Here is a 27,996-nt window from a genome sequence, read left to right as displayed (position 1 = left end):
AAATAATGTCATGTATATATATATATATATATATATATATATATATATATATATATATATATATATATATATATATATATATATATATATATATATATATATATATATATATGTATAAAGCTATTTAAACAGCCTGCCCTTTCCGTCCAGTGTGACTGCTGCAACCTTTGGCCACCTCTCCATCCCTGCCTCTCACATCTTATTTGGTTACCAGGACCAGCGCGCTCGTGCCCGCCTGCGCACGTCCGCGCCCTCACCTAGGTGTCTCGCGCACAAAGCCTCTCTCTCTCTCACACTCTCTCTCTCTCTCACACACACACACACACACACACACACACTCGTTGCGCACGAGGTTTTTTTGTTTTGTTTTTTTTAAAAAGGGTCTTTACTGCAAAGGAAGCAGGATTCTGAAAGATAATTCCGACGCGTTTTCCGACTGTTGCGTTCAATGGTTGGATTTATTTGACGCTCAAGGCAACTGCGGCAGAGACGTCCGTAAGAAACAATGAGGTAAGACTCATCTGGCTTTATGTAAGTCTGTCTCCTATTCATTCATATCACAGGGCGCCCGCGACTTCATAGACAGAACGAATGTAAAACTTTATTTGTTAGCCTCCAGAAATGTTAGTGCGCTGTTGACTCGCGCGCTGAATGGGGTCTTGATGAAGTGCCGGTGTCAAGTGCTCTGTAAACCTTCGAGCATCGTCAACCAAGTGGTTGGTTTTCGTCGATATTCCAAGTAGTGCGGTTTCACCCGCCGCCAACACCAGGGAGGGGAAAGTCTGGTGGAGATCATCTGCCATTCGGGAAAAAGGCTGATGTGGAACGATAACGTTCACTTCACTGCTCGCCGTCTCTTAGCATAGTTTCGCTTCAGATGGTTTGAGTGTTGCCTTCACGCGCTTTCTTTCTGAAATGGCTTTGATCTGACGCAGGTTCGTCTCTATTCGATCTCGTGGGGCTCCCGTGTAATTGAATCAGCCGCACCAACACAAATGAAATGCTCCTACTCAAAACTACTGCTGCTGCTGCTGCTGTAAAAGAAAAACTCACAAAGTAATAGACATCACATGGGCAACTTAAAATCATATTCAACAAATGGGATATGTCACTCGAGTGCTTTAAGTCCTTTTAACCGCGAAAATGTAGATTGTCCCATTTTGCTGTAAGTTGACAATAAAAGCACTGATTATTTAGAGTGTTTATCTCTTTGTACACTTATTTAAACTGCACAAGCGCACTTTCTGAATTATTCAATGCGTTCGAAACAAAAATTCACCGGTGAGGTTCTGAAAACTCTCTTAACGTCTGGAAGTTAAAGTAAGTTTTGGAAAATCCCTCCTCCTCTTTGTAACTTGCTTTTTGCCAGCAGAACACAGTAGTGAAACCAGCCAACACCAGTGGAAAATGGCTGCAGCAAAGTAGCACTTGACACATTTAAGAAGAAAAGTGAATGCACTGCATTTTGAGAGCAGCGCTTACAGGAAGCTGGTGTTTGAAAAGTACAGGGCTGTTAATGTTGAAGAGCAACACAGAAGCTCAATCATGGTACGTCATGATCTGAATTTACCGCTTAATCCGTCTTTAGTTTTGTTATGACGTGTTTTGTACCAAAAAGAGTCAGATTAAAATTGTGATTTTCAATCCTGGAAATCATTTTGAAAGGTCGGTAGGATACTCAGCACGGAGGCTTGTTATGTGGTGTGAAATAACAGTGAAAAAGAAGCAGGTGAGGAACGTGACAGAGGAAAATCAGAAGTGGGTGTTGACTGGAAAAAAAAAAATGTTCCTAATGTGCACTGGGCGCGTCGCTGACATATCATTCCTGTACACACCTGAATGCACCAGTGTTTGTCACTGACTGTGAGAGCTCACGCACGGGTTGCTGAACAAGTTTTTAAGTAATGGGGAAATGACTCGAAGAATTGTCAGTAAGCTGGAATTAAAACCATGCACAGCAACAAACTCATGTCTGTTGATTTGCTTTAGCAGAGAAATATTGTATGTTTTGATTTATTGCCTCATACCTGATATTTATTCATTTATTATATAATATCACACAGCGCCCAACAAAGGAGATCCTGCTGTGGTTCAAGACTCCCCACCAACCACCTCTGGGACCCTAACGGACCTGTGTAACACAAGTTTGATCCAACGTCCAAACATCTGACAACAGTTGAAGGCTCTAATTATTGACACGCGACAAGAGAGCAAAAGGTTGAGAGCCACTTCAGGAAGACACTCGGACTGGCAGGGAGAGGAAGCATCATGTCAAGGTATTAGACAATGAGATTCTGAACACCTGCACAGTCACAATGCCGGACGAGTCACGAGGATTTCAAGAGAAGGGGAGCCAGGGCCAGGAATCCAGCACAGTTATCACCGGCAATGGGAAGAGCAAAATCCCTGGTGGGAATATCCTGGAGCTGGAGGACTTCAATCGAAATGCCCACGAATCCACGCAAAGTAGTGACCTTAACGTTTCGCAATCTGGACTCTGCCACCCCGAATTCCCGTCGTCTTTGCCGAGCGGAGCGCCTCTCACTCCGCAGGCTACGGATGGCGACGCAGTAACCAGCTCGTCCAGCTCTGACCGGCCCCGAGCTGAAAACAGCTCCTCATCGCCTGCAAACACCTGCTGCGACTCCGACTCCAGCGGCGGCCGCAGCCACGACGGTGACTCTGGGAGCAGTTTCTGCTCAGACCTCTGCAACCAAAGGCTGTCCCAACTTGACAGGAGCTCCTTTGAAAAGACCAACAATGTGTCCTCGCTGAATTTCTCTCAACCAAATTTAGACGCTTCTAAAGTCGGAAAGGTACACAACAACAGCGATGAAGACAGGGTGGAGTCTGCAACTGACTGGAGCGTGGATGGAGAGAAACAGGGCTCCTCTCCACCCGCTGACTTCACCCACCAAGTCCGTGAAACCAGAAACAGCATCGACGTGAGGTGGGGCAAGGATGTTGGCGAGGAGGAGGACCGGCAGAGCACGGCCTCCAGGCGGACAGTCAGAGAGGGGATGTGCTGCTGCTACCAGACTTTCCACCGGGCTTTCCTGCAGTGTGTGGAAGAGACTCCCGCCATGCTGTCGGGACTGGTACTGTCGTTGGCCTTCTGCGTTTCCATTATTGTCCTCATTCCCACCACAGGAAGGGTAAGACCAGTGTGTGTGTGTGTTTGCATAGGTGTGTGTGTGTAATAAGCCCATTTTGTCTGGATCTTAAAGGCGGGAATATTATTATTCCTTTGAGGGGGGGAGAGGGGATGGAGTCACAGCGGTTGCCAATAAAGGTGTAGCAGCTGCTATTTGCCATTCCATTCAATGCAATACTTTGTGAATTGAAAAGGATTGGCTGGGCGACTTGTTGATGCCGTGCTGTATGTTTGGACTCTGACGGGGCATAAAAAAAAAGATTGGAGAGTTGATGAACAAATGTAATTTTTAGGAAACAGAAAACCAGAATGTTCAATATTGCAAATTTGGGAGTCTTGAAGCTGTGAATTATTTTATTATTTCAGAAAAGACAGACTAGTGAGACTTTGAAATCTGATGTGTAAATCGGATCAAGTCAAGTTAAATGCTTCTCTTTGGCCATCGTTTTCTGTTTCATTCTTGTTGTCTTGTTGAAGGCACAGTGCTGGTCACTTTTATTGCAAAGCAACTTATATCTGAGGCCTTCATTTTCTAATGTGAAAAAGTGTTTACTTTAGAGTTTAATCTGCTTCACTACACAGGTGCCACATAAGTAGGTTATCGCTACTTTATCAAGATAAAAACGTTCACCTGATAGCAAAATCCAAATATCCAAAACTTTCTGTGTTGGTTCTCTGTGTCTCTCTTGTTTCTCTGGCTCCCTCCCACAGCCCTGAGACACATGCACACTAAGTAACTAGGTAGCCTTAAATCATGTGCATTTAAAAGTTCTTTATCTGTTTGTGTGGCAAAGCATTGAACTGGTGACTGATACAGTCGGCTGATACTGTTGATGAAGATAGCTGGGAATGTGCTCCAGCTCCCCACGACTCTGAATGCAGGTTAATATAATAAACACAGATGTCTTATCTTAGAATACATACACTGGCTGAGCAAAGACCAAGCAAATAAGAAATAAAAAAAAACAACTCATAATTGTACACTTATAGTATATACATATGTACATGTTTGGAGATGTTTTTGCATAATGACAAAGTTAACATTTTCATCCCTGCATAAAATGACGTTTGTGTTGTGGTGCACCTCTACTTAATCTCTGTAATGGTCACTATGTGGAAGTGAGCTCCATTTAGGGACAAAAGACTGTTGTGCATGGCACGGGCAGCTCACAGGGAACAGGAAGTAGGAGTGGACTGAAAAGAAAATATTGTTGCACTATAGCAGTTTTGTTTTGCTTCAGCGACATGCCACGCATCACACTCAGATCCATCGTTGGTAGAGGAAGAAGAGCATTAAACCTGTTCTGTGAGGGAAACACATGTTCTTGACTTGGCATTTCTAAGCACCTGGCTAGAAAGTCATTTGTTTCCTCCCATAGTCTCCTCTGTTCCTCCTGTCTGTTGGTGTCCATGTGAGTGCAAATTGTTGTTTGTCTCTGTGTGGTGACCAACGAGTGACTGGTTCAGATTGCACCCCAACTTCACCCCCAGAAAGCTGGGATAGGATCTAGAACTCTTGCAGCCCTCAGTGCAGGATAAGGTGCTGACAGAAAACGGATAAATGGAATTTGTTGTTTGCTGGAACAATGTACCATATCATATGGTTATACCATAATCCTTCATTTTTACTATTTCGCTGTTCCCTTCAGGGGTCACCAAAGCAGATCACCTTGATCATCAGCATTCTCTTCTCTCCATCTCTCCAGCTTCCTCCAGCACTCAAGGTCACAGGGGCAGGGTACATCCTCAGCAAGTCGCCGGTTTAACACAGGGCCACACAGAACGACAAACAAAGACAAAAATTCACAGTTCAGTTTATTCATTCGCACTCACACACAGACACTTTAGAGATCCCAATTCCAGAGATTAGCTCACAGAAAGGCCCCCCGGGCCCACAATCGAACCCACATCCTTCCTGCTGTGATTCAATAGTGCTAATCACTGCACCACTGTAAATATCACTGATATCTTAAAAATGCAAATGCTTATTCACCAACATTATTTTTACATTTTTAAGAAGAATGTGCCACGAGGCCTGGTTAGACTAAGCATTTTCCAGACAAGGTGAGGCTTTGAAGGAAATTGGGTGACAGTTTGAGACTAAATTAACAAAACGTAATTGATTGTCAGGTTGTGTTATTTAATCTATTTCTAGATAATAACACTTGCAATGATATTTTAGCTCAATATGCATATATATCAGTGTGAATATATCATTTTTATGTGATCTCAGTTACATTTAGTATCTGCTCTCTAATTGCAATGGTTGTAATGCTTTGACATTTAATAATATTGTCTGAGAGATTACCACGATGACGTTTACAAGAACGCTTCACGTGATAAATTGGTGGAACAGGAGCTATAAATAACCACAGCTGTGCGTAACACTCTCACCCAATGACAGCTGACCTGGTGCTGTTCTGAATACTCATGGCACGCATGGCACTTTTTATTTACTGTTGGTGTTGAAGTTTAAATGATAATATTGATAGAGTCATATCTTATTTATCTGGACCTTTGTCAGCAACTATATGTTCCCCCACAGTCTTGAGGTCCATAGTGCACGTGCTTCTTCTTTGTACGATTGAGAATCCATAGTGCTGTATAGTTGAGGTTTTTCAGCGGAACACTGATGGACTTCAAGTATTGGCGATCCGAACTTGCTCACAGGGTTTTTAAATGTGAAACAGAAAAACGTGTTTAGAGTATCCATTAGTCAGTGCAATTATAAAAAGATCCTCGCTTCTCATCACAGGAGCTGATTGAAAAGCCTGTGCCATCTATTTTCTTCTTAGATGTGTCTTATAACTGCTATTGAACATAGCTGATCCTAAAGAGGCAACTGGGTTGTGGTGATCAGAGTTCATGCACACATCTGAATTCTTTTCGGCTGCTCAGAATATGAGTTGAGAAATGAGCGGAGGAAGAGGCAGGAGCTATGATTTGGCTTTAGTTGTCAAATACAGGGAGTCAAGGTTGAGCTTGCTTCAGACAGAGTGTGCTGCTTATCAGATGTTCTCACAAAGTTCTTCCCGACTGTGTTGGCAGTAAGGACACTGGAGATCAGTGACAACTCTCTGACAGACATCTTTTGGTTCTTTCAGATCACTTCTTGATTTATGTTTTCTTTCAATCTATATTCTTCCCTTGGGTCACTTTTGTTTGCAGACGTAACAAACTTCTGCTGTTATGCAGACGATATGCAACTCTACGTGTCACCGAGCAGTAGCAACGCGGGGTCATACGTTAAAGGCTGGATGTATCAAAACGTCCTTCAGCTCAGTGGGTCTAAATCTGACCCCCTCCTGTTTGTCCATCCTAACATAAACATGCTATAAAACAGTCTTGTCTTTGACAGTACAAATTTAACATGCAATCTATGCATCATTTTTAGCTCTACTAACTCACTCATTGTCGTTTTGACCTGCAGATCATTCGGGTCAACTAAGGAACATTTCTCATATTAAAATGATCTTGTCACATGCCCTTGAGTTTTCCACAACTGTGGTGTTCCGCTTGCTCGAAATGCTGCTGCTGGATTATTAACAAACTCAAGGAGACCGTATGACAGTCCATGTGACACCCATCCTTGCAACTCATACTCAGTGGCTCGCAATATGAGCTTGCTCATGTGCCTCAGATATCAGTTCCTCAGGACAGGAACCTCTCAGTCATTGCTGCACTCTGGCTCGTAAGAAAGGGAGACCAGGCTGTTTATTGCATATATTGTACGGTCCAGATTGTTCTTACCGCTCTTTCTTTCTTTACTGAATGTTGTATTTGCTGTTTGCGCGGTCTCTCGTAAGCATTGCCCCTTTTGTCATTTCACTGCACATCCATCATCAGTATGTGACAAATAAAGTTCTTGTATCTTGAATCTTGGCTTTTTCCAACTGAGCCCCACAGCTTTGGAACTGCCTGTCTCTGCAGGATAGCAAATTCTCTAGCATTTTCATAACTTCTTTGTAATACCTTTTATTTTAGGCTCTATAAAATGTTTTGAAGTGTATATAAATGAAGATTATGATACTGTTTGAATACACTGCATGCACACACACACACACACACACACACACACACACACACACACACACATTTTTACAAGTTTTGCCATCTCTTCATAGGACATTGATGTCCACGTTGGTGCCCTATCAGTGCTGTGTGTGGTGCTGTGTCTAAGTGCCATGCTGCTCGTCTGCCTTCCCTGGCTGGCCACGGTGAGGCGCTGCGCAGGAGCGTTGGCCCTCTTTGTCTGGGGTACCCTGTATATCACAGCCATAGTGTTCATCTTCACCGGAGGGCCAGTTACCACATGGGAGCAGGTAATCTGTGTAGTTCATTATTTGAAGAAATCGTTCTTGGCCAACAGGAATTCTCAGCATCTCATTTCCTCTCTGCCGTTTTATCGTCACAGGTGGCATTTTTCCTCTTCCTGTCCCTGAGTGTATATACAGTGCTGCCCCTCTCAATGGCCTGGGCCATCATCGTCGGGATATGGACCAGTGTTTCACACATTGTCATCATTAGCGTATATGTCCCTGTGACAAGACCAGAGACACCAGACCTCGTCGAGCAGGTAACAATAAAACACCCTTGCTTTGTTCAGAGATCCACAAAGGAATCCTGAAATTCATTGAAATGATCAGAACTGGTCACTGCTGGGCATGTTTGATCGTACTTGGTCATTGTAAAGTGTTAAGTCGCAAATACAGTATCTTCACACGCAAATGCATGCAAAGAAGAAATTTGCCTGTGTAAGTAACTGTTTTGCAAACCCTTGCAAATTCAGTTACTATGTGGGACTCAGCTGAGCCTGACATTACTGCTCTGTGTTGGAAGGGCAGGGCAGGATTTGCAGCTATACTGGAACACAAATGATCTCTTCACTCAGGAATGTGTGTCGTAAAACACACAAACAAGTGACATGAACGTACTTTACTGTTGCGAGGAGATTATCTGTTCCAGCGAGCCAAAGAAGATGTTGAGGATCGCCTTTCTTTTCTTTCTGTTCTTTTATCAGCTGGTGGCAAACGCTATCCTGTTTGTGTGTGTGAACTGCATTGGGATTTTCCATCTGTGGATGACTGAGCACGACCGCCGCAAGTCCAATCAGAAGAGAGAAGAGTTCAGCGCCATCCGCTCCCGGAAGGAAATAAGAAAATATCAGCAGGTGAAAAACAAGTCTCTACGTGTTGAATTAAAGGGATAGGTCAACATTTTGGCAAATTCACCTGTTACCCTGTTGCCCCTGTGGTGAATTCTTCTGGTGGATTCAGGTGATGTAGATGTTGAAGGAGTCTTCACTGACACAGACTTAGTTGGATAAAAACTGGTTTATTTCAAAGAAGTCAAGATGTCAGTCAGGCACCTAGAACACTTGGGGATGTCTCTGGGCCAGATGTGAGCAACTCCGATGATGCTTTGTTCCCATCACCTTTTATACCTCCCAGCAACCAGGGAGGAAGATGCTAGAAGTGGGGGAGAATGTATACATTCCATAGTTGCACCCCCAATGACCATCTGGTTTCAATTTGGTGGACGTTGGCAACAACAAGACCATATATGGACCCTAACGTCCTTAGGGAAGGAGTGCAGCAGCGGGTTCACTGCTGAGTTCACATCAGGCCATACACATAAGAACACATGAGGACATATGCATAGATTCAGATACTACACCCCTCTGCATTAGGTTAGTGGGTACATTCCTGTTAAACATGAGTGCCTGTTGTTTTGAGAACCAGGGGCCAGAGAGACGAGATGTGCAGTGAACAAATTGGAGGTGCAGGTGCACAATACAAGTCATCAGATACACAAGCCAACAACATCAAAACGACTTTCAGTGACTTTCAGATTCATTTTTAAGGCAAATGCATAGATGGAGCTATATTCCAGACATACTTGCAGGACAGGATGACAATGTAGTTGTTGACAAGGAGCTGATGTCTGATAACGATGGACTTTGTTGGGAAAGTGATAAAAGTTTAGTCACAAATGAAGAACCAAAACCTAATCTATTATAGCCTAAAACCAAGTAGATATTACGTCAAGTAACTCTGAAGCCACTTTCATTTTATCTACTGAGCAGCTGTCTTCACTGCCCTCCAGATCAACAGGCACTGATAATATAAGGGAATCTGTATCTTCTCATATGACTGTAGGCGATTGTGCCAATGGCCAAATGTGCCAAGATGTTGAACTTCTAGACTAATTCTTCTCTGTTCAACCCATTTACAGATCATTCAAAATTAAGACTGCCAACTGTAATCAGTCCCATTAAGGGACTCTTTACCAAGACAGCCTGAGGTTGGTTACTGTGTGCTGTGATGGCTATTGGCTCTTGGCTCAATAGATTAATCATTCACTTGTCTGAAGCCAGGCTGCAAGAGAATAATAGGCAATCTCAAACAGGCAGTATCACCCACAGCAGGTAAACAAATATATGAAACATGATCCGGTGTGTAAACACGGCTAGATCTCAAAGGGCCTTCAGACGGTTGCCTATTTCATGGACAACCTTTGTGGGAAGATCCTCTGCTCTGTTGGCCAGAGAACTAACAGACGAGCCACCAGTATCTCTGCTCACCCACCTCTTGTCCTTGCTGCGTCCATGGTAACAGGAGCGGCTCCTCCTGTCAGTGTTGCCACGCTACATCGCTGTGGAGCTGAAAACGGAAGTGATAAAAAGACTCTCCAAGCCCGAGTGCGACGAGAAGAAAGAATCCAACTCTCACAATTTTCACAGCCTCTACATCCGTCAGCACAAAGACGTCAGGTAACGGCCCCATCAGCTCGGTTGTGGCGCAGTGCAAACCATTTGCGCCTGCTTTGACTGGGTCGTTGTATGCGATTGGGAATTTTAACGCGGACGCCTCTTTTGTATGTGTAGTATCTTGTACGCAGATATTGTGGGATTCACTAAGTTGGCCAGTTCCTGTTCGCCCGAAGAGTTGGTTGCAGTGCTCAATAAGCTCTTTGGGAGATTTGATGACATTGCCAAGGTAAAAAAAAAAAAAAAAAGACAAACGGACGGAATAAAGATTTTACCAAAAAAATAAAAGTTCTGATCAGTTAGAACCGTCACTAGGTGGTTTACATTAACAGCTCATCTCATGTCTGCAGAAGAATGGGTGTCTTCGCATTAAGATCCTGGGTGACTGCTACTACTGTGTGTCTGGCCTACCTGACCCCATCCCCACCCACGCAAGGAACTGTGTGCAGATGGGACTGGATATGTGCACTGCAATTAGGTTAGTTCATCAACTGTTCCATGACATCATTTTATGTTTTGTTTTCCCAGTCTCAGGAAGATAGTGGTGGTGATGGGGTTACTCTCCTACGGTGCAGCTTGAAGTTCCGGTCTTGTTCTGTGTCATTCCTCTTGTCAGCAATGGGCAATAAAATGTGTTTGCTACATTTTGTTAGACAGACAGATTTTAAAATGTATATATATATGTGCACCAGGTTGTTAAAGAGAGATATAATCTGGGAATACAACCTACTTTTGCCTGTGTCTAATTTGCAAGATCCTCATAATTTCTTGGCATTTATAGTGGTAGTTTTGTAGTGTACCAGCTACAGATACTCTACCTATTTGAACCTGAAAGCTACTTGATGGGTACATATGAAGAGCAACCAGTTTGCTACGCTCTCCTGAAATAACACATTTTCTCAGTTTGCCTTTAGTTAAATGTTATTCTTAAAATACTGATCAATGTGAAGACACTGTTAGATGCTACTTTTTAGAGCAGGGGTCTAAAAAGCACTGTGTTGGCGACCCCTGCTCTAAAATGATGAGTCTTAATATGAGTTATTTCATATTCATACATTGACGTTTGCCCTTACAGTCCAGTTTGGCTTTTCATTGAAAAACTTTCAAATCAAAGTTGTTTTGGAATGATTGTTGCCATTTATTTTGCTTCCTTGTAGCAAACTGCAAGAGGCAACAGGGGTGGAGGTCAGTATGCGAGTCGGGGTCCACACCGGCAATGTGCTCTGTGGTGTCATCGGCTTGCAGAAGTGGCAGTACGACGTGTGGTCAGATGATGTCACATTGGCAAATCGCATGGAATCTGGAGGCCTGCCTGGGTGAGGAGACACTCGGCTTTGCAGCACAGTTTAACGGCCACCTAAGAATCTCACTGGAGCGTTAAGATGCCTCTGTCGAAATTCTTATAAATAGGCGAGTTCACATCACTGAAGAGACTCTGGGACACTTGAACGGAGCCTTTCAGGTGCAGGAAAGTGACGGCGGAAGTCGAGATCCGCTTCTAAAAGGAAGGAAAACCTACCTGGTGGTTGATCCCCAAGATCCAGAGAAAATCTCCAGGACACCGAAGTCGGTATGCATCAATTTTTGAGCAACGCACACATATATCTCTAAACTGGAAAAAAATAAATAATAAATCTGCTGCTTGTTTATGGTCACAGTGGTGTGCAGCAAAACATGAAAGTGAAAATGAAGTCATATTCTGTGTATGTTTCAGGTAAACACTCTGGCATTAGGGGACAACAGGCAGCGGGCATCCGTCCGAATGTCTCAGTACCTGCAATCGTGGAGAAACATTCACCCCTTTGCAGACCTGAGCAATCCTAACTCTGCAGCCTCCAAGAAGCCCATCATGCCAACCAACTCTGCTTTGAGCCAATCCCACATGCTCACGGTACGGCGTTTGTGTTAAAAGTGTTAAATAACATCTGTTGTTACACTGGAGCTTCACAGCAAGCGCCATCAGGCACATTAGGGTTGTTTATCTAGAACTCTAAATTGTCCATAGGTGGGAATGTGTGTGTGAACGATTGTTTTGTTTTTTGTGTGTGTGTGTGTGTGTGTGTGTGTGTGTGTGTGTGTGTGTGTGTGTGTGTGTGTGTGTGTGTGTCTGTTTTTGCTCTGTGATAAACTGGTGACTAGTCCACGGTGTCTAGACCCCTGTGACCCTGAGTGCAGGAGAAGTGGTCACAAAAAGAGGATGGACAGACTTCTCTGTTTTTAGATTTATTTATTTTTAATGTAATACTGTATGTTTAGGATTGGTGCTGCAATTGACTGATTCAGATTGTGCCTACATTTCAGGAGGGTTGTCCATATCAGAACGACTCCTGGTAAGCAGCAGAGCGACTTGCAAAAAAACACACCATCATTTTCAGATCATGTCAAGAAAAAAACAAAACAAGTTTGAATAGATAGATAGATAGATAGATAGATAGATAGATAGATAGATAGATCCCGAGGGAAATTCAAGTATCAATAATAACAACATTATAATAGTAACAATAATGATACCAAAAGAAAGTAATAATAATAAATTGTAGTTTTGTACTTTTTATTCATCATAGTTGATTTGAAATGCTAGAACAAAATGTTTTCTTACAGCTCTCTAGTTCGTTGTTTACAGTTGGGATGTATTTTTTATCCTAGGTTGGTTGTGGATAATGGCGTCAGGGGCTCATTGGACACAATAGACATTGCAGGGTAAGTTTAATCGTCTGTTCAAGAAATAAACTGGGCATCTTAATGTGTCCATTCAATTTGTGCATAATGGGGTTTTTGAATGAAGTCTATTATCACTGATGTCTTCCTGTCTACTAAAACTGAGCTTTTTCTTGTCTTTTTGACTTTTTTTTTGGTTGGTTTTCCACTATAGGAGGAGGTTAAAGAAGCTCAACTGTCTGACTCTGCTGTTCAATGACCTGAGCCTTGAGAGACAGGTAACTCCACGTGTTGTCCTGACTAGCAGGAGAAGACGCTCCGTGATGTCAGCATGCATGGGAAAGCAGGCAACAACAAGCTGTTATTTTTTTTTAAACTAATGTGTGTGTGTGTGTGTGTGTGTGTGTGTGTGCTACAGTTCCGCGTCTCTGAAGTGAAGGGTTTGCACCACTCGCTGAGCTGCGTTACCCTCATCTTCGTGACTATTTTTGCCGTCCAGATGCTCGTTTCCAAAAAGTGAGTTTGAGGATTGGAATTTTTTTTTAATATTAACACACTTTGGCCTTCTTTTTTTCATCACTACGTCAAGAAATCTTTGCTCTAACCGTGAGCAAAGTATGTATATCTACACGTAACAGGGTCACAATTTTTTTTTAATTCCCTTTCCAGCAATTTTGAGATGGCCGTGTCATATGGTGCAACCTTCCCTGTGATTGTGCTGCTTCTGTCCATCGCCTTCACTGGATACCTGGAGGTAAATAAGGATCAACTTGGTGCAATGAACTCTGGATCTATATATACATAGATAGATATACATAGATGCAGAGTTTGATGTTTAGTTTTCACATTGGTTGTTTTCAGAAGTGGCATTCAAAGATGCCATCCAGTATTCAGTGGATGTCAGGTCTGTCCCGCGGCGTCTCCACTAAGGTGGCACTGCGACTCTTTGTGGTCACTCTTTGTGTCCTCATCACCCTGCTCATGGCCATCCTCAATTACGTGAGTTGTTTTTCTATTCAGATGCTGTGGGCTCAACCCTCTCTGTGCGAGACTCATCGTCTATTTCCTTTTGAAGGTTTTCCTCCCGGGGAACAACTGCACAGCACTGACCAACAGGACAGAGCTAGAGGGTCTCAAACTCTCCACCGGTCCTGTGAGTTCATTAAAAAAAAAAAAAAAGGCACTTTCAATAAGATTCTGCCTATTCTATCTTCATAAAACCCTTGCTAGATCACTGGGACTTTAATTTTTCATTCTATGCCACACAATAAGAACAAAGAGTGTAAAAAAAACAACATATGGAATGTGTTTATTCTTATTTATTTCTAATATTTATGTTACCATTTAGTTTTAGTAACAGTAAGATACAAATATATGCTAAACAACATGAAAAGTAGTCGCAGTACTCGAGCAGTTTTACTGTTTTGTGAACTGAAAACAATTTCAAGATTTTGCAGTATTTTATCTTCTCTCATCTTGCAAAATAAGCAGAACTCTATGTAGAACTCTATATCTGTTTTTCAGTACTGACACTTGCATCCCTCTCCACCACTCCAGTATTACCTGTACTGCTGCCTGCTGGCCATGCTGGGGGTCATCGTGTTCATCAGGACATGCATGTCAGTGAAGGCACTGCTGCTCACCCTGGCAGTGGTGGTTTACCTGGCTCTCTTCCTGCATGTCTTCGCCCCAAGGTCCTACTGCCTCATTGACCTCCTATACAACGACACCAAGTAAGCACAAGTGCTGATACAAGTAGAGCAAACGGAACATCCCCACCTGTTTTGTGATACTATTTCAAAAAACTATTTATATGTACACATATATATGGTGGTCAGGTACGTACAGTTTTAAAAAGGTTAATATGCATGTGTTTTTCCACAGGCCTGGTGTGCTGAAGGACCCTCAGATCATGTCAGGTGTTTGGCTCGTCATCTTTTACATTGTATGCATCATACTTGCCAGACAGGTATGTGGGAGTTCCACCAGCTTTTCTTTTTTTTGTCAAAACAAGCATTTTTTTTTTTTTGCGTCCATCAGATTATGCTCATTTGAAGATAAATGAACTCACAATTAAAATGTTTTTGGGCCTTTTTTATATATATATATATATATATATATATACATATATATATATATATATATATATATATATATATATATATATATATATATATATATATACATATATATATATATATATGTATGTATATATTTCATCATATATTCAACGTGTCCTATTCTTCCTCTCAGGACGAGTTGGGTTGCCGTGTGGACTTCCTGTTGGATCGTTGCTTCCAGACTGAGAGAGAGGAGATGGAGACTATGGAGAACGTCAACAGGCTGCTTCTACAGAATGTGCTGCCACTTCACGTGGCCTCCTTCTTCATAGGCAAAACTATTCGCAACCAGGTAAAAAACACAAATCAACATTTCATCATTTACGTATTCTATTCTCCTCATATACATCTCACAAAGAATAGCTACTACACCTAACTTACAAAACAACAAGATGAAAATTCCAAACAAGAAAAATGCAACATTTTAAAAAGGGTTCCATAACCATCACATGTCATCACAGTCAGGTGGTTATTTTCGTATTTTAAAATGGTTTCTCTTCTATCTTTAAGATTGGACCTGTTAAAGAGTTCTTTCAACATTATACGTCTGCCATTTTGTTAAATTAAGGGGTCAAGAGCGAGCAGAGTGATTGTCTATCTCTTGTTGTCACCTTCTGAATCCTTTATGTTTGAAAACTACCTTTCAGGACCTGTACAGTCAATCATATGACTGCGTGTGTGTGATGTTTGCCTCGGTGCCTCAGTTCAAGGAGTTTTACTGTGAAAGTAGCGCCAACAGAGACGGCTTGGAGTGTTTGCGCCTACTCAACGAGATCATATCGGACTTCGATGAGGTATGAGGAAGAAGTGTGTGTGGGACAAAATCACTGTTCTGCACCTGTGACAGTGCTCTCTACTCACATCAGTTTAACTCCCTTCCTTGTTCTCGTGTTTCTCTTGCGCAGTTTCTCTCCAAGCCAAAATTCTCATCTGTGGAGAAGATTAAAACCATTGGCAGTACCTACATGGCGGCTGCAGGGCTAACACATTCACCTGTCTGTGATGACAGAAAGGTCATTTTCATATCTTATTACAAAAAAAATAAATAATCAGAAGCCTGTGGCGAACTCTGGATGGTTTCACTGACCACCATTAATGTGATATTTGGCTCCCTCTACAGAAAGTTGAGATGTCCTACACTCATGTGCGCTCCATGGTGGAGTTTGCTATTGCTCTCATGGGCAAACTTGAGCTGATCAACACACACTCTTTTAACAACTTTAAACTCAGAATTGGTGAGTACACTCTAGATCAGGGGGTTGGAGGGGGGGGGGCTTTTTGACTGGAGGGCCACAATGGGTTCTAAAATTTGACTGAGGGGCCGGACCGGGAGCAGATAGTTAGAGGGTTTTGTTGACGCGCCTCAAAGGAGGAAAAAAATATACAATTTGAAATGCAGAAATGTGCTTTGATGTCAATTGAAAATGAACAAAAGGGTTACGATTAAAATATGTCTTTTAAGGCCAACAGCATTTAGCTCTTTATTGAAATGACTCTTAAAAACTGAAAAAAATAAATGAAATGCAGCTATTTTATGACTTACTGACTAATAATGTAATTCCTTCAAGTTCGGCGGGCCGGGGATTAAAAAATTTGACGGACCTGGTATGGCCCCCGGGCCATAGTTTGCCCACGTCTGCTCTAGATTGATATTTATAAAATTTTCAACCGAAAGCTACATTACAGAAAGTACGTGTGTACAACTACCTGTATCTCCATCGTACCTAGTATTCTGCATCCAACTACTTCATTATTTTTGATTGGATGAACTAAAAACTGAATGAAGTCCAAGAATATATTCAGAATACAAAAAAACACATTGATATTATATCATCTCATGGTTTCAAACATGTGTTCGCCCCTCGTTGCGGATCACTTGCAGGAATAAACCACGGGCCAGTGATTGCAGGAGTGATTGGAGCTCATAAACCTCAGTATGATATTTGGGGTAACTCTGTGAATGTGGCCAGCAGAATGGACAGCACTGGAGTGTTGGACAAAATACAGGTGAGAAAAAAGAAATCAAAATGCAATGTTTGGAACCAGCATAGTTGTCAGTTTCTTCTTTCTAGTTTTGTTTTGTTTTGTCACAGAAGAAAACTGAGTGTGGTGAAGAAGTTTGATTGATGTTCTCACTGCCCTCAGGTAACAGAGGAAACATCCCAGATGGTGGAAAGTGTTGGCTACAGCGTGACCCTCAGAGGAAAAGTCAATGTCAAAGGCAAAGGGGAACTCACCACATATTTTGTGAACACAGAGCACTCAGCTCCCTCATTCTGACCCCAGCGGCCAATGCCTAAATAAAAAAAAGAAGGAAACAGAAAACTGCCTGCTGGATGTTAACATTTGCGACAGGTTGCCTTTATCTGCTGGACAAGATACTAAGTACAGTTCTGAATGGCTAAATGAAGACACCATTTTGCTGCCGAGAAATAAGAGCATTCTCTCCCTCTGTGAATATTCAGATTTTTAATGCAGCTGAATATTGGCTAAGATGAAGGTCAATGTTTACATGAGAGATGCATATAACGAACTCTCAAATCTACAACAATTTGTTTTTGTAGTTCGTATAGGTACTTTGCTTTTTTAGCCACTTTGTCTGTTCTTATCAAGTTGCAGGGGAGCATCATATTTTGCTGTTATTGTGTTGTTTTTACAGAAGCAGTGCTTCGTTTATCTAAAATTTGAGTCCATAATATGAGAAACCGGTAAAAGAAAGATAAACGCCCTTTTGTAAATGTATATTGTAGGTGATGTCATAGTGTTTTAATTGTTTATTATTGCTGAGTTTGATATCTAATTCATAGTAAATGATAGGAGAGTTTACGGAAGCCGGGAAGAGCCGTGTTTTCAGGACTTTTCCACTATGGTTTTCTCGGCTTCTGGAAATCAAATCTCCACACGTCGCGTGAATTGCAAGTGATTGTTACGTTAACTGCACATGTAGGAAGAGACGACTACAGCTTATTTCTTACAAACGTACTTCTTATAAACCAGAGTTGTATACAACAAATTACACACAGGGCAGGAAAAGTGATGATATTATGCACATTTGACATTGCACTTTCTAATATGTTGCCTAAGTCGAGTGTTGACTTGCTTGACTTGAGCATTTCTTTTCTGTAATGTACATATGAATGTAAATGATTATGTGTATTCTCCCTGCAAGATATACTTTTCTACTCTATTTATAAATTAAAAAATAAAAAAAATACTTCCGAACGGACAGCTTGTGTGTGTATCTCTCCTTACCTGTACAGAAATGCGGAATTTCCACTCGTCCAGAGAACGCCTACACACAACTGTGATTGGCTAAAGCATTTCCGGCTAAACTTGTCTGTCTTACGATTGGCCCGTTGGGCTGCCACTCCCGCGGCTTCCTGCTTCACAGCACAGTTTGTTATTGAAACGTTGTTTTAAATGAGACGGGAAATGTTCGCGTTTCAAGTTAAGGAAGACGATACACGTTGAACAGACGGCCTCACTTTATCACTACACAAGGTAAACGTGAGTTATGCGTGACTTGACAATTTGGCGGATATGTAGTGTGTGTACTTGACGAGCTTTTAACGTCTTCCTGAACTTTGAAGATTCGGACATAAATGTCGTCACCTGTCGGCACCACAGGTATACTAACAAATCTCGTTCCTCAAACAAGTACGTATATTTATTTCGCAGGTACTATTTTGTGTTGTTGTTGTATTTATGTTGTTGTTGTTGTTTTTTATTTTGTGATTCAGCGACACACACGACTTGCAAAATATGTCAGGCGCCCACGAGTTTAACCGGAAGCGCCAAGCCCCCAAAATGTTCGTGCTTACGACGGACCTAAAGGTCCAAGACCAGCTGGACGGTACCATTCGGCTACAGCGAGGGTTCCTCTGTCAAGAGCAAGATAAAAATAGAGGGGACTTCTCCTGGGTCAAGGTACATGCACAACGTGCACTTTTACATGACCGGATGGCAACTATACCTCTGGCGCAGCATGAATATCAATAGAATAGTTGGTGAATATTAAAAAAAATAATAATAATAATTTAAAAAAATAATAATAATAATAATAATCATTGTCAATTCGAAAATACACCATAAACAAAAGAAACTACAATATTTTTGTACTATTTAGAATTGATTTTCTGTATTTATTTCTGTATATTCTCTCACATGCTTTTGGCTTTTCCCTTTCCTCTTGTGTCCTCCTGCAGGTGTTGGACAAAGATGTCATGCTAAAGCTGGAGAAGAAGGTCCTGTTTGAAGTCTCAGCTGAACTCAGCAGACTGCTGGAGCCTGTATCCGATCCAGACCTCCGTATAAGACTTTTAAGTAATTATGCTTTTGCTTTTGTGATTTAAATATCATTATATTGTAGTCATTTCTGCACAGATGTAATTGGAAAGAAGAACCCTTCAAGGCTATTTGTCAGGAGTTGATGAAGTTTGTGTATGTCACCTGAATTTTACTGCACCAATTGCTGGTACTAAAATAGTCTGTATGTTTATGAGTTATGTTGTGCTGTAAATCATCTCCTTCCCCTGTGGTGATGTTTTTTCTTCTTTCATTTTGTCATTTTAAAGAGCGTCCTGACAGGCTGCTGCACTTGGCAGAATTGCCTCTGGACACGCCGCTGTGGGTCCAGTTGGGGAAACCAGATGAGCTGGCCGAAGCGGAGCTTAGATATGTTGGACCGCTAACCAGAGGAAGCAATGCAGTGCTTTTTGGAGTAGAACTCAAGGTAAACTTGAATCTGGGGCCCTCTGCCTTTTTTTATTATTATTATTTCTAGCTCCAAAATGTGACTTTCAACAGACCATTTATCAACACAAACAGGAATACTTTCTAAATTCACCCATCCATCCATTTTCAATACCGTCTTCTTCCCGAGCTCAGGGTCACGGGGGGTCTGCTGGAGCTGTCATAGGGTGAAGGCAGGGTGACACCCTGGACAAGTGGCCAGTTCATCACAGGGCCACATAGAGACAAACAAACATTCACAATCACATGCACACCTACGGACAATTTACAGTTTCCAATTCACCTCACACGCATGTTTTTGGAGTGTGGGAGGAAGCTGGAGAACCAACACAGACACAGGGAGAACATGCAAACTCCAACTTTCTAAATTGCTCCAAAAAAAAAAAACAACCAAAATGTATAATTCTGGATTTTGTCTTATCCTCCATCTCCTCCGTAGGGTTCAGCGGTTGGAAAGGGCAGAAGCAACGGGACCTACAAGGGCCATCGGGTCTTCAGCTGCCCTGAAGGCTGTGCCCTCTTCCTCCCAGTCAGCCACATCAGGCTGCGCTACTGGTCTCGCAGCAGTGGCCCCGACGCACAAGAATACGTCCGTGAGAACGACCATCGCCGGAGCCACAATCATCCCATCAATGGGCACCATAACACCAACAACAATCATCCAGAACAGCAGCAGCAGCAGCAGCAGCAGCAGCCCACCAGTCGTCACATTAGTTTCCGCCAGCGTCATACTGGCAGTCCTCCTCTGCCGCACTCTGTGAGCATCCTCCCTCGAACCGCAGAGGTGGCGCCAGTTCAGAACCAGGCCCACCACCGGGCCTCCGCATCTCCTCCACCTTTCGACTTTGGCCAGCGGGTGTGTTTTGCCCTGGAGGACGGTGTCTGTCGAGGGGAGGTGCAATTCTGTGGTCCCTTACCAGGACGAGCTTCTTCGTCCACGTATGTTGGAGTGCTGCTGGTCAGTATGCTTCCGGCATCTTGAACAATTACTTTAGTTTGACATATTGCAGTACTGCACGACACTACACTAGTACGACACAGCCTATGAATTGAATGTCTTTTCTTTCATTCTCGTCACTATGGACATTGCAGTTTGTCACTGAAGGCATCACAACTACGTATGAACACACATGGAATTATATAAACAATAAAAATGTAAAATAAGTAAAACACCTTTCATAAAAAACATATTTAGTTATTGAACGCACTTTTTCTTTGCTGCATAATTCCATATATCTTGCTCATATATTTGCTGTCTTCAGTATCTATCTGCAGTGTAGAAAGTTCAAAAGATTAAAAAAAAAAAAATTGCATGAGAAGTTGTGTTCAAACTTTTGACTGGTGGTGTACACAGTATTATACAATAAAGTCATCAGAATCCTCTAATGCTGTCCAACCGTCTCACAGGACACTCCTCTTGGTAACTGGGATGGATTTTACAAGGGAGAAAAACTCTGCCACATTCCTTCCCCTCAGTACGGGCAGCTTGTGCCAGTATCCAAAGTCTACCCAGCAGGTAGATCAACAGCGAGCCAACAGATGCCAGGGTCTTGAAATCTTGCACCCTTACACACCCTAGCACTTGAAAATCCTTGAAAATCCATTCATTCATATGACATATGCATATGAATATGACATATGATGTTTAATAGTTCTGTGCAATAACACCTCAAACCTGTATAAATATATTAACTTTGTCTCGTATGCACTTTGAAACTGCGCTTTTTTCCCCCAGATTCAAAATCAAACAGTCCTCATCACAATGTCCTTCACCAATTTCCCAAATCCATCCTGAAGCCTGTGCCACCTCCCGCCTCCAAACCAAGCCCCACGTCGCCGCTCCTCTCAGCTCCCAAGATAGCCCTGATGCCACCCAGTAAACAGGCACTGCAAGCCCCTCCGCTGCCACCACCCAAGCCCACCCAGAAGCCCTTGCCTCCTCTACCTCCTCCCAAACCACGCAGCCCAACCTCGCCGTCCCTGAGTGAACAGCTGCAGCAACCGACCAACGACAGGGAGGACCCCCCTTCGCCACTCAGGTCGCCGGATGAGTGCAAGGCTCCGGAGGAGAACGACGAGACAGGACTGGAGGGCGAGCTGGAAGTGGGCTCCATGGTCGAAGTCAACGACCCACCACTCTTTGGGGTTATTCAGTGGATAGGAAGCATCGGCGGCATTTCGGAGCAAGTTGCAGGAATTGAGTTGGTAAGTAGAAGAAATGAAACCAGGGGTGGGCAAACTTTTTGACCGGTGGGCCACTATGGGTGATGAAATGTGACAGAATTGGGGGGGGGGGGGAGCAGCAGCAGCAGATGGATGGATGGAGTGTTTTGGTGAGCCGCCTCATTGGAGGAAAAAATATATCATGAGATCTGTAGAAAACATTTCTTTAATGTCCATTGAAAGTGAACAAGTGTGACCATGGTGTTTTGTTTTGTTTTATTTTCTAAATGACTTGGATGATACAGAGCTATTTTACGACTTACTTACTATTAATATCATTTCTGCAAGTTTGGAGGGCCTGATTAAAAAGCTTAATGGGCCGTGTATGGCCCCCAGGCCATAGTTTGCCAATGCCTGAATTAACAGAATTAAAAGAGTGACAATTCTCTCCTGTGGTTAAAATTTTTGATAAACAAATCCAAAATATACAGTTTTGATTTCTTTAGATATGATTATGTTTTTCTTACCTGTAAAGTAACTGAAATGTTTTGCTTTCGTTTTTTTTTGTTTTTTTTTTTGCTGTTCTCTGTATGTCAATGACTGTTAAGTTTGAAACATTGGTAAAACTGCAGGCTTTTCACCCAGTCATTTGTTCAGAAGCTGCACAGAGTCATGGAATATTATGCAAACTGTGTGTGGCAGGACCAGGAAATATCCGCAGGAACGGACGGCAGTTACCTGGGTGAACGTCACTTCCGCTGCCCGGCCAACAAAGGGCTGTTTGTGAAGCTGCGCAACTGCAGACGGGACTCCAGGTTCCCTGCTCCCGAGATGCCACTCAACCAAGTAGAGCGATGCAACTCTGTTGGTAGGTTGCAGGTTTCTGTCGCAGTAGCTGTCAATATGTTGATGGGTTTGATGCTGTTTTCACGGCGAAACAATGATTCGCGCTACCAGTGTACAAAATACAGAGGATTGTTGGGGTAGAACCCCCGTAATCAACCCATGAAAACCCCTGAAAGCTTAAAGCAAAATTTTAAGGGGGTCTCATATTATTTCAAAAAGTAAAAAAAAAAACTAAAACAATTGATTGCCACTAACGGTCACTAAAATACCTTTAAGATCCTGGGTTTTTTTTTGTTTTTTTTTTAATATTCAGAATTTCTTTCGCCAAGCAGTCCTATGTGTAACACTCAGGGCTACTACTACTACTACTTCTACTACTACTATGATCACTACTACTATCTCGCAGTAAGGCGGTCCTAGGTTCCAATTCCCTGCCAGCCATCAAGAATCTCTCTGTTGTGGAGTTTACATGTGTTCACATGGGTTTCTCCCTCTGTTGTTGTACAACTTCATGCATAAGAACGATAAAGCTTCTTTTCCTTGACCTTTATTTTGCACGCCCCCTCCTGTTGTTTGCAGCCTTTGCAGACTGGGGCAGTGAGCGAGTGGAGGAGCACAGCCCTCCTGTGGATGGCGAGGAGGCCAGGGAGCTCTACCATGGCTGGAAAAGAGGCATCCAGGGTCATCTGAACTCCTGCTACCTAGACGCCACGCTGTTCAGGTGAAGACGCTCACTTGACGTGTGTGCAGCACGGTGAAGTTTTCCTAAACTTAAAGTTCTTCCACTTAATGGTGGATTTTGTCACTTTGGCTCTTCACCCCCCCACCCCACCCCTACAGTCTGTTTTCCTGCTGCAGTTCAGCAGACTGGGTGCTTTTCTGGCCAATCGATCGTGACACGGAGCAAACCTCCAGTCATGCTCAGGAGCTCCTGCGTTGTGAGATTGTCAACCCACTGCGACGGTGAGTCCGTGGGGACGCTGTGCAAAACCAGGATAAGGGATTAACACAGGATGTGTACATGAAAGAGTCTTCCTGAACAGGTCGGACCAGTAGCTGCGTGCGTTTCCATGACCCCCAGAATTGCGCAACACCTAAATATGGTCATAAAAAACTGGTAATGGAAACGGCTAAACTTGGACAAACCTCTCCAATATGGCTACAAGGTTTTGATGCTCTCATGAGGTGGTTTTTCACATCCATGTATCCATGTAGAGGTAAATCGCAATAGTGTCATAGAAAGACTTTTCTCGCATTCACACGTCAGCGGATGTAACGTACGTGGTCATGTGACCACTTCACTTGAAGTGGAAATGGCGCGCCATGATTGGACGGAGGAGGAGACGCAATTTTTTTTTTTTTACGAGTAATCAAAGCGAAAAATATAACAACCATTCTTGACAGCAAACAACAACAAGAAAGAATAAACACAATAAACACCTAATTTACTGTCTAATAAATATATTTGTGTAGAAGCAAGCAAGCACTTATCCCCGGTAATTGCGCCCAATTTTACTGTTGAGCCGCACCCTTTGATCGTGGTGTGACAAACACGCAACCAATTAAAGGTTCAGTGTGTAACATTTGGAGATTTTGAGAAGAAACAGCAACATCAAGTGATTACACGTTACATTGCAGCGCTCACCCTTCTCTTTGCATCCCAATTCGCGCTAATCATGGGTAAAAACTGTGGGTGGCTTCCCCAGGTACGGCTACGTGTGCGCGAGTAAGACCATGGCTCTGAGACGCCTGCTGGAGGCTGCCAGCAGTGACACTGGTTTCACCAACCAGGAAAAGGGTTTGTATGCTTCTGTCTGTCTGTCTGTCTGTCTGTGTGTGTGTGTGTGTGTGTGTGTGTGTGTGTGTGTGTGTGTGTGTGTGACAACTGTGTCAGCGTGCTTTTAGAATTGTGCTGGAGCCGCTCCAGGGTGCACAAACATCTTTCACCATCAGTCTGAGGAATGTTGCCATGCCGCTGTCGCTTTGTCCTTCAGATCCAGAGGAGTTCCTCAACAAGCTTTTCCAGCTGCTCCGAGTTGAGCCTCTCCTGCAGATCAGGTGACTCCAGCGCTGTCTGTCTGCTTGTCTGCTTGTCTGCTTGTCTGTCTGTCTGTCTGTCTGTCTGTTCGAAGCAGACTGACAATTATCCTCTCTTTTATGATGGCTGTGTTTTCTGTTGTTCCTATTTTTAGTGTTGTCCTTGTTATATATATATATATAGATACTTTATTGATTTCCATGAGAAATTCACATTTGCAGCTGCCTGACAAGGGAACTAGAGTAATAGGAAGCATGCGATGTGCTAAACTATAGTATAGAGAGAGATAATTGTCTGATAAAAATAACATTAAAATCTAAAATCAGTCCTGGACCACCTCGCCTTTCATTCCGTCTTCTCTTCCTTCTCCTGTCAGATCGATGACTCACCAGCCACAGGCTTGCCACCTCTACCAGCTCTTCCCACCCCCCCTCCCCTCCTCTCCCACGTCACCGCCCCCCCTCTCACCTGCATTCTCCCCAATCCCGCTCGCCTCCCCCTCAGCCAAAATGAGGGTCGCCAGCGTCCAGGCACTGCTTGAGTCTTCATTCCTCCACGCCGGTCTCAAACTGGTTGAGGTAAGAAGTACAGGTACTACCCAGAAAACTAGAATATCCTGAAGAGACTGTTGTATTTCTGCAATTCAACTTAAAAGGTGAATGTGACTTATTATATAAAGGAATAATATGCAAATCAATATATTTCAAGTTTTCATTTCTTTGGATTTTGCTGATCAGGTCTTGCAGCTAAAAAAAAATAAAAAAATTTCTGAGTTTGTGGGTTTGTGGTTTTAATAAGCTGAAAATCTTCATCAGCAAAGTTACAACAAGGAACTGCTTGAGATGTCAATTTGCGTGGAATGGCTCAATACAATGTGTTGCTTTCATCTTTTGTGTTAAATTGCCAAAATAAAACAACTTCTACTTGATATTCTAATTTTTCGGGTAGTACCTGTATAATACAGAGACTTATTATCCTTATAGCAGCTGTGCTGTCAAGTGTACTCGCTCTTTATGTGAATGCAGGCTTATTATTAGCAAATGAGAAACATGAGTGACTTTCTTGAACTAAAATATTGTCACGACCCCCTAGAACAGCGAGGTGACGTACATAATGTGACCAACTCAAAAAAACGGGGTAGGCGGGGGAGCAGCTAACAAATATACTGTCCATCCATATATATATATTTAGCACTTTGACTTTTACGTTTTAGCCCTTTGGTCGTTTTTGGAGCAAGCAAACCCACAAAATGACGACTGTGTCATCCTAAATGAATGTGTTTATGACCCAACCAGGCTCCCTCATGCCTCCTGCTGCTCATGCCTCGATTTGGGAAAGACTTCAAAATGTTTGATGCAATCTTGCCCACACTCAGCCTGGACATCACAGACCTGCTGGATGACAGTAAGAACCGCTTCCAAGAGAATCTAGAACGTCGGCAATTGTGTTTAGGCCCTCATTGTTTGCATGAAACACTGGATGATGTTTAAACATGAAATTTGTCTTTCCCAGCTTTGAGACAGTGTAGCATCTGCCAGGCTGCAGCTCTGTGGGAGTGTGTTCAGTGTTATGAAGACGTGGACATCACACCAGGTCACCTCAAGCAGTACTGTCAGACCTGCAACACACAGGTACATATTGAAGATTTTTTTTTTTTTTTTTTAGATGATGTTTTAAATAAAGTTATTGAGCACTTTGTAACTTACGTCCTCTATTATGATATAAGAAGCTGGTAGCATCAACTTCTCCAACGTCTTTAATACCTTTGATTTAGTGTCGGCTGCAGCGAAGCACAGTGGAAGAATTGTTAACTATTTTTAAGATTGCACGTAGAAAACTCATCATGCTTTGCACTCAGCTCAGTGACAAATTCAGTGTAAGAGCAAAAGTGTGGGATCGTGCCAGTGCCAAGGGAGGGATGAGTGGTAAAGTTTGTGAAATTATCGATGGTGCAATGAGTGCGGAAGCATTTCATTCCTAACACAGATAATAATGTAGATAATTATATACATATATATATGTATACACTATACATATGTACAGATATATACACACAATAATTTGTTGGCTTTTTTTTTTTATCTGTTCTTGTTCCTCTTTGTTATCAGGTCCACAGTCACAGGAAGCGAATGTCCCACCGTCCCCTGAAGATCGCTGGCCCGGTGGAACCGTGGACTGGATCCCTGCACTGCGCCCGCCAGACAATGTCGATATTTGCGGTGACCTGCATTGAGACCAGCCACTACGTGAGCTTTGTCAAACACGGGCCTCTTGTCACAGACTGGCTGTTCTTTGACAGCATGGCTGATCGAGAAGGTAAAAGATCGTCACATTTTAGTATAGGATCAAAAAATATACAAACGCAGTTCCTGCACAGTCATAAACAAGCACAGTTACTGCAGCACCTTTTTCTTCTGTGCACTCACCCAGGAGGAGAAAACGGCTTCAACATCCCCCAGGTGAAAGCCTGCCCCGAGGTGGGGCGCTACCTCAGCCTCTCGGAGGAGGAGCTGAGCAGACTGGACGCGTCATCTTTGCAGGAACCGGCCCGCCGCTTGCTCTGTGACTCCTACATGTGTCTGTACCACAGCCCTGAGCTTAGTCTGTACAAGTGATGTAGAAAACATTACATTCGCTTAAACAGCTGAGCCTACAACATGTTGTTGAATGATTCCGATGCAGTCGAAATCCAACACGGCTGTATTCATAACAGCAGCTTTTAACGACCGGTTAAATGAACACATTGTCCATAGCACTGCACCACTTTGATTTTAGCCTGATGAACAAACTATTCCAGTTTAAAGTGTAAACTTGTCTATGCATCTGTTAAGCCAGCCTACTGATAAGGCTCACAATGAGCATGCAATACACATTTCCTGAATATTATTGTAAAGTGTTCCCACACAGAATATGTATTGCACAGAATTTGTACTGTATATAACGGTTCTTTGATAATAAATGCTTTTGACACTTAATTTCATTTTATCTGCAAGGAGTTAACAAATACTGTGAAGTGCATCTTACTACATTAATATCTCGACAAGATGACTTTGGGGGCAATAGCTGTTTTCATGAATTAAAACAATGCTAATGTTGTCTGACATGAGACATACGTGATCTGCGACATGAAGTGACACAAAGACCTTATTAAAGTGGCCCAGAGTCAGTATATTTGGATAGATTAGGATTTGAAGAACAGCACTAGCACAGTGCAGCATAAAAACGTCTTGAAAAACTTAGAACTAACTCTTGCACCACAATTTAAAATATTGACTAATTTTGCTGCATGTCTTCTTTGTGGAGTTGCAACAACTTTTACCACCCACTCTCTAGATGAGGGCTGGCTCTTGGAATAGTGTATAGGCGATTTAGGCGGTTGTCTAAGGCGCCATCTGCTGGGGGAACACAGCCTACCAGCGCTCTCACGCTAGGAAAAAAAACATGCCTCTTACAAAAAGAAAGACGAATATTTTAAACGTCTTTTGTTTTTTTGTTG

At 42.7% G+C, this 27,996-nt stretch overlaps 2 protein-coding genes across 6 annotated transcripts; both read left to right on the top strand.

The window, feature by feature from the left end:
• Nucleotides 1-356: 356 nt before the first annotated feature.
• On the top strand, nt 357-17,927 carry LOC142889309 (adenylate cyclase type 4). 2 transcript variants are annotated; one of them, XM_076027960.1, is made up of 26 exons: nt 357-510; nt 2,064-3,155; nt 7,279-7,476; nt 7,569-7,730; nt 8,175-8,324; nt 9,772-9,926; nt 10,041-10,152; nt 10,274-10,401; nt 11,081-11,239; nt 11,334-11,493; nt 11,638-11,814; nt 12,225-12,253; nt 12,570-12,623; nt 12,796-12,859; nt 13,000-13,097; nt 13,251-13,335; nt 13,443-13,580; nt 13,657-13,734; nt 14,139-14,314; nt 14,466-14,550; nt 14,835-14,993; nt 15,349-15,495; nt 15,607-15,714; nt 15,822-15,936; nt 16,584-16,708; nt 16,847-17,927. In XM_076027960.1, the coding sequence occupies exons 2-26, from the start codon at nt 2,316-2,318 to the stop codon at nt 16,979-16,981; spliced, it is 3,837 nt and encodes a 1,278-aa protein (XP_075884075.1). In that variant the 5' UTR covers nt 357-510; nt 2,064-2,315; the 3' UTR covers nt 16,982-17,927. The 2 variants fall into 2 exon arrangements, with proteins under 2 accessions (XP_075884075.1, XP_075884076.1); XM_076027961.1 differs by having other exon boundaries at nt 364-531.
• Nucleotides 17,928-18,063: 136 nt separating this feature from the next.
• On the top strand, nt 18,064-27,473 carry cyld3 (cylindromatosis (turban tumor syndrome) 3). 4 transcript variants are annotated; one of them, XM_076027970.1, is made up of 18 exons: nt 18,064-18,202; nt 18,292-18,358; nt 18,442-18,628; nt 18,907-19,024; nt 19,276-19,433; nt 19,893-20,411; nt 20,861-20,969; nt 21,189-21,658; nt 22,319-22,484; nt 23,042-23,183; nt 23,303-23,425; nt 24,169-24,260; nt 24,457-24,520; nt 24,877-25,078; nt 25,796-25,904; nt 26,013-26,131; nt 26,609-26,816; nt 26,931-27,473. In XM_076027970.1, exons 3-18 carry the CDS (start codon nt 18,464-18,466, stop codon nt 27,113-27,115), a joined length of 2,949 nt encoding a protein of 982 aa, XP_075884085.1. In that variant the 5' UTR covers nt 18,064-18,202; nt 18,292-18,358; nt 18,442-18,463; the 3' UTR covers nt 27,116-27,473. The 4 variants fall into 4 exon arrangements, with proteins under 4 accessions (XP_075884085.1, XP_075884084.1, XP_075884086.1 ...); XM_076027969.1 differs by having other exon boundaries at nt 18,064-18,328; XM_076027971.1 differs by having other exon boundaries at nt 18,064-18,358; nt 20,861-20,960; nt 21,183-21,658.
• The last annotated feature ends 523 nt before the right edge of the window (nt 27,474-27,996 follow it).

Source organism: Nelusetta ayraudi, unplaced genomic scaffold, assembly GCF_046127955.1.
Source record: "Nelusetta ayraudi isolate G7.1 ecotype Tasmania unplaced genomic scaffold, CSIRO-AGI_Nayr_v1 ptg000022l, whole genome shotgun sequence".
Lineage (NCBI taxonomy): Eukaryota > Metazoa > Chordata > Actinopteri > Tetraodontiformes > Monacanthidae > Nelusetta > Nelusetta ayraudi.
Note: the sequence above shows the minus strand (reverse complement) of the source record. Positions and strands in the feature narration are given on the sequence as shown.

Coding starts and splice junctions, on each gene's coding strand:
- cyld3 (XM_076027970.1), top strand. CDS start 18,464: ATGTCAGGCGCCCACGAGTTTAACCGGAAGCGCCAAGCCCCCAAAATG. Junction 20,970..21,188: donor ATCCAAAGTCTACCCAGCAG/GTAGATCAACAG, acceptor TTTTTCCCCCAG/ATTCAAAATCAAACAGTCCT. Junction 21,659..22,318: donor AAGTTGCAGGAATTGAGTTG/GTAAGTAGAAGA, acceptor TGTGTGTGGCAG/GACCAGGAAATATCCGCAGG.
- LOC142889309 (XM_076027960.1), top strand. CDS start 2,316: ATGCCGGACGAGTCACGAGGATTTCAAGAGAAGGGGAGCCAGGGCCAG. Junction 7,731..8,174: donor CACCAGACCTCGTCGAGCAG/GTAACAATAAAA, acceptor TTCTTTTATCAG/CTGGTGGCAAACGCTATCCT. Junction 8,325..9,771: donor AAATAAGAAAATATCAGCAG/GTGAAAAACAAG, acceptor CCATGGTAACAG/GAGCGGCTCCTCCTGTCAGT.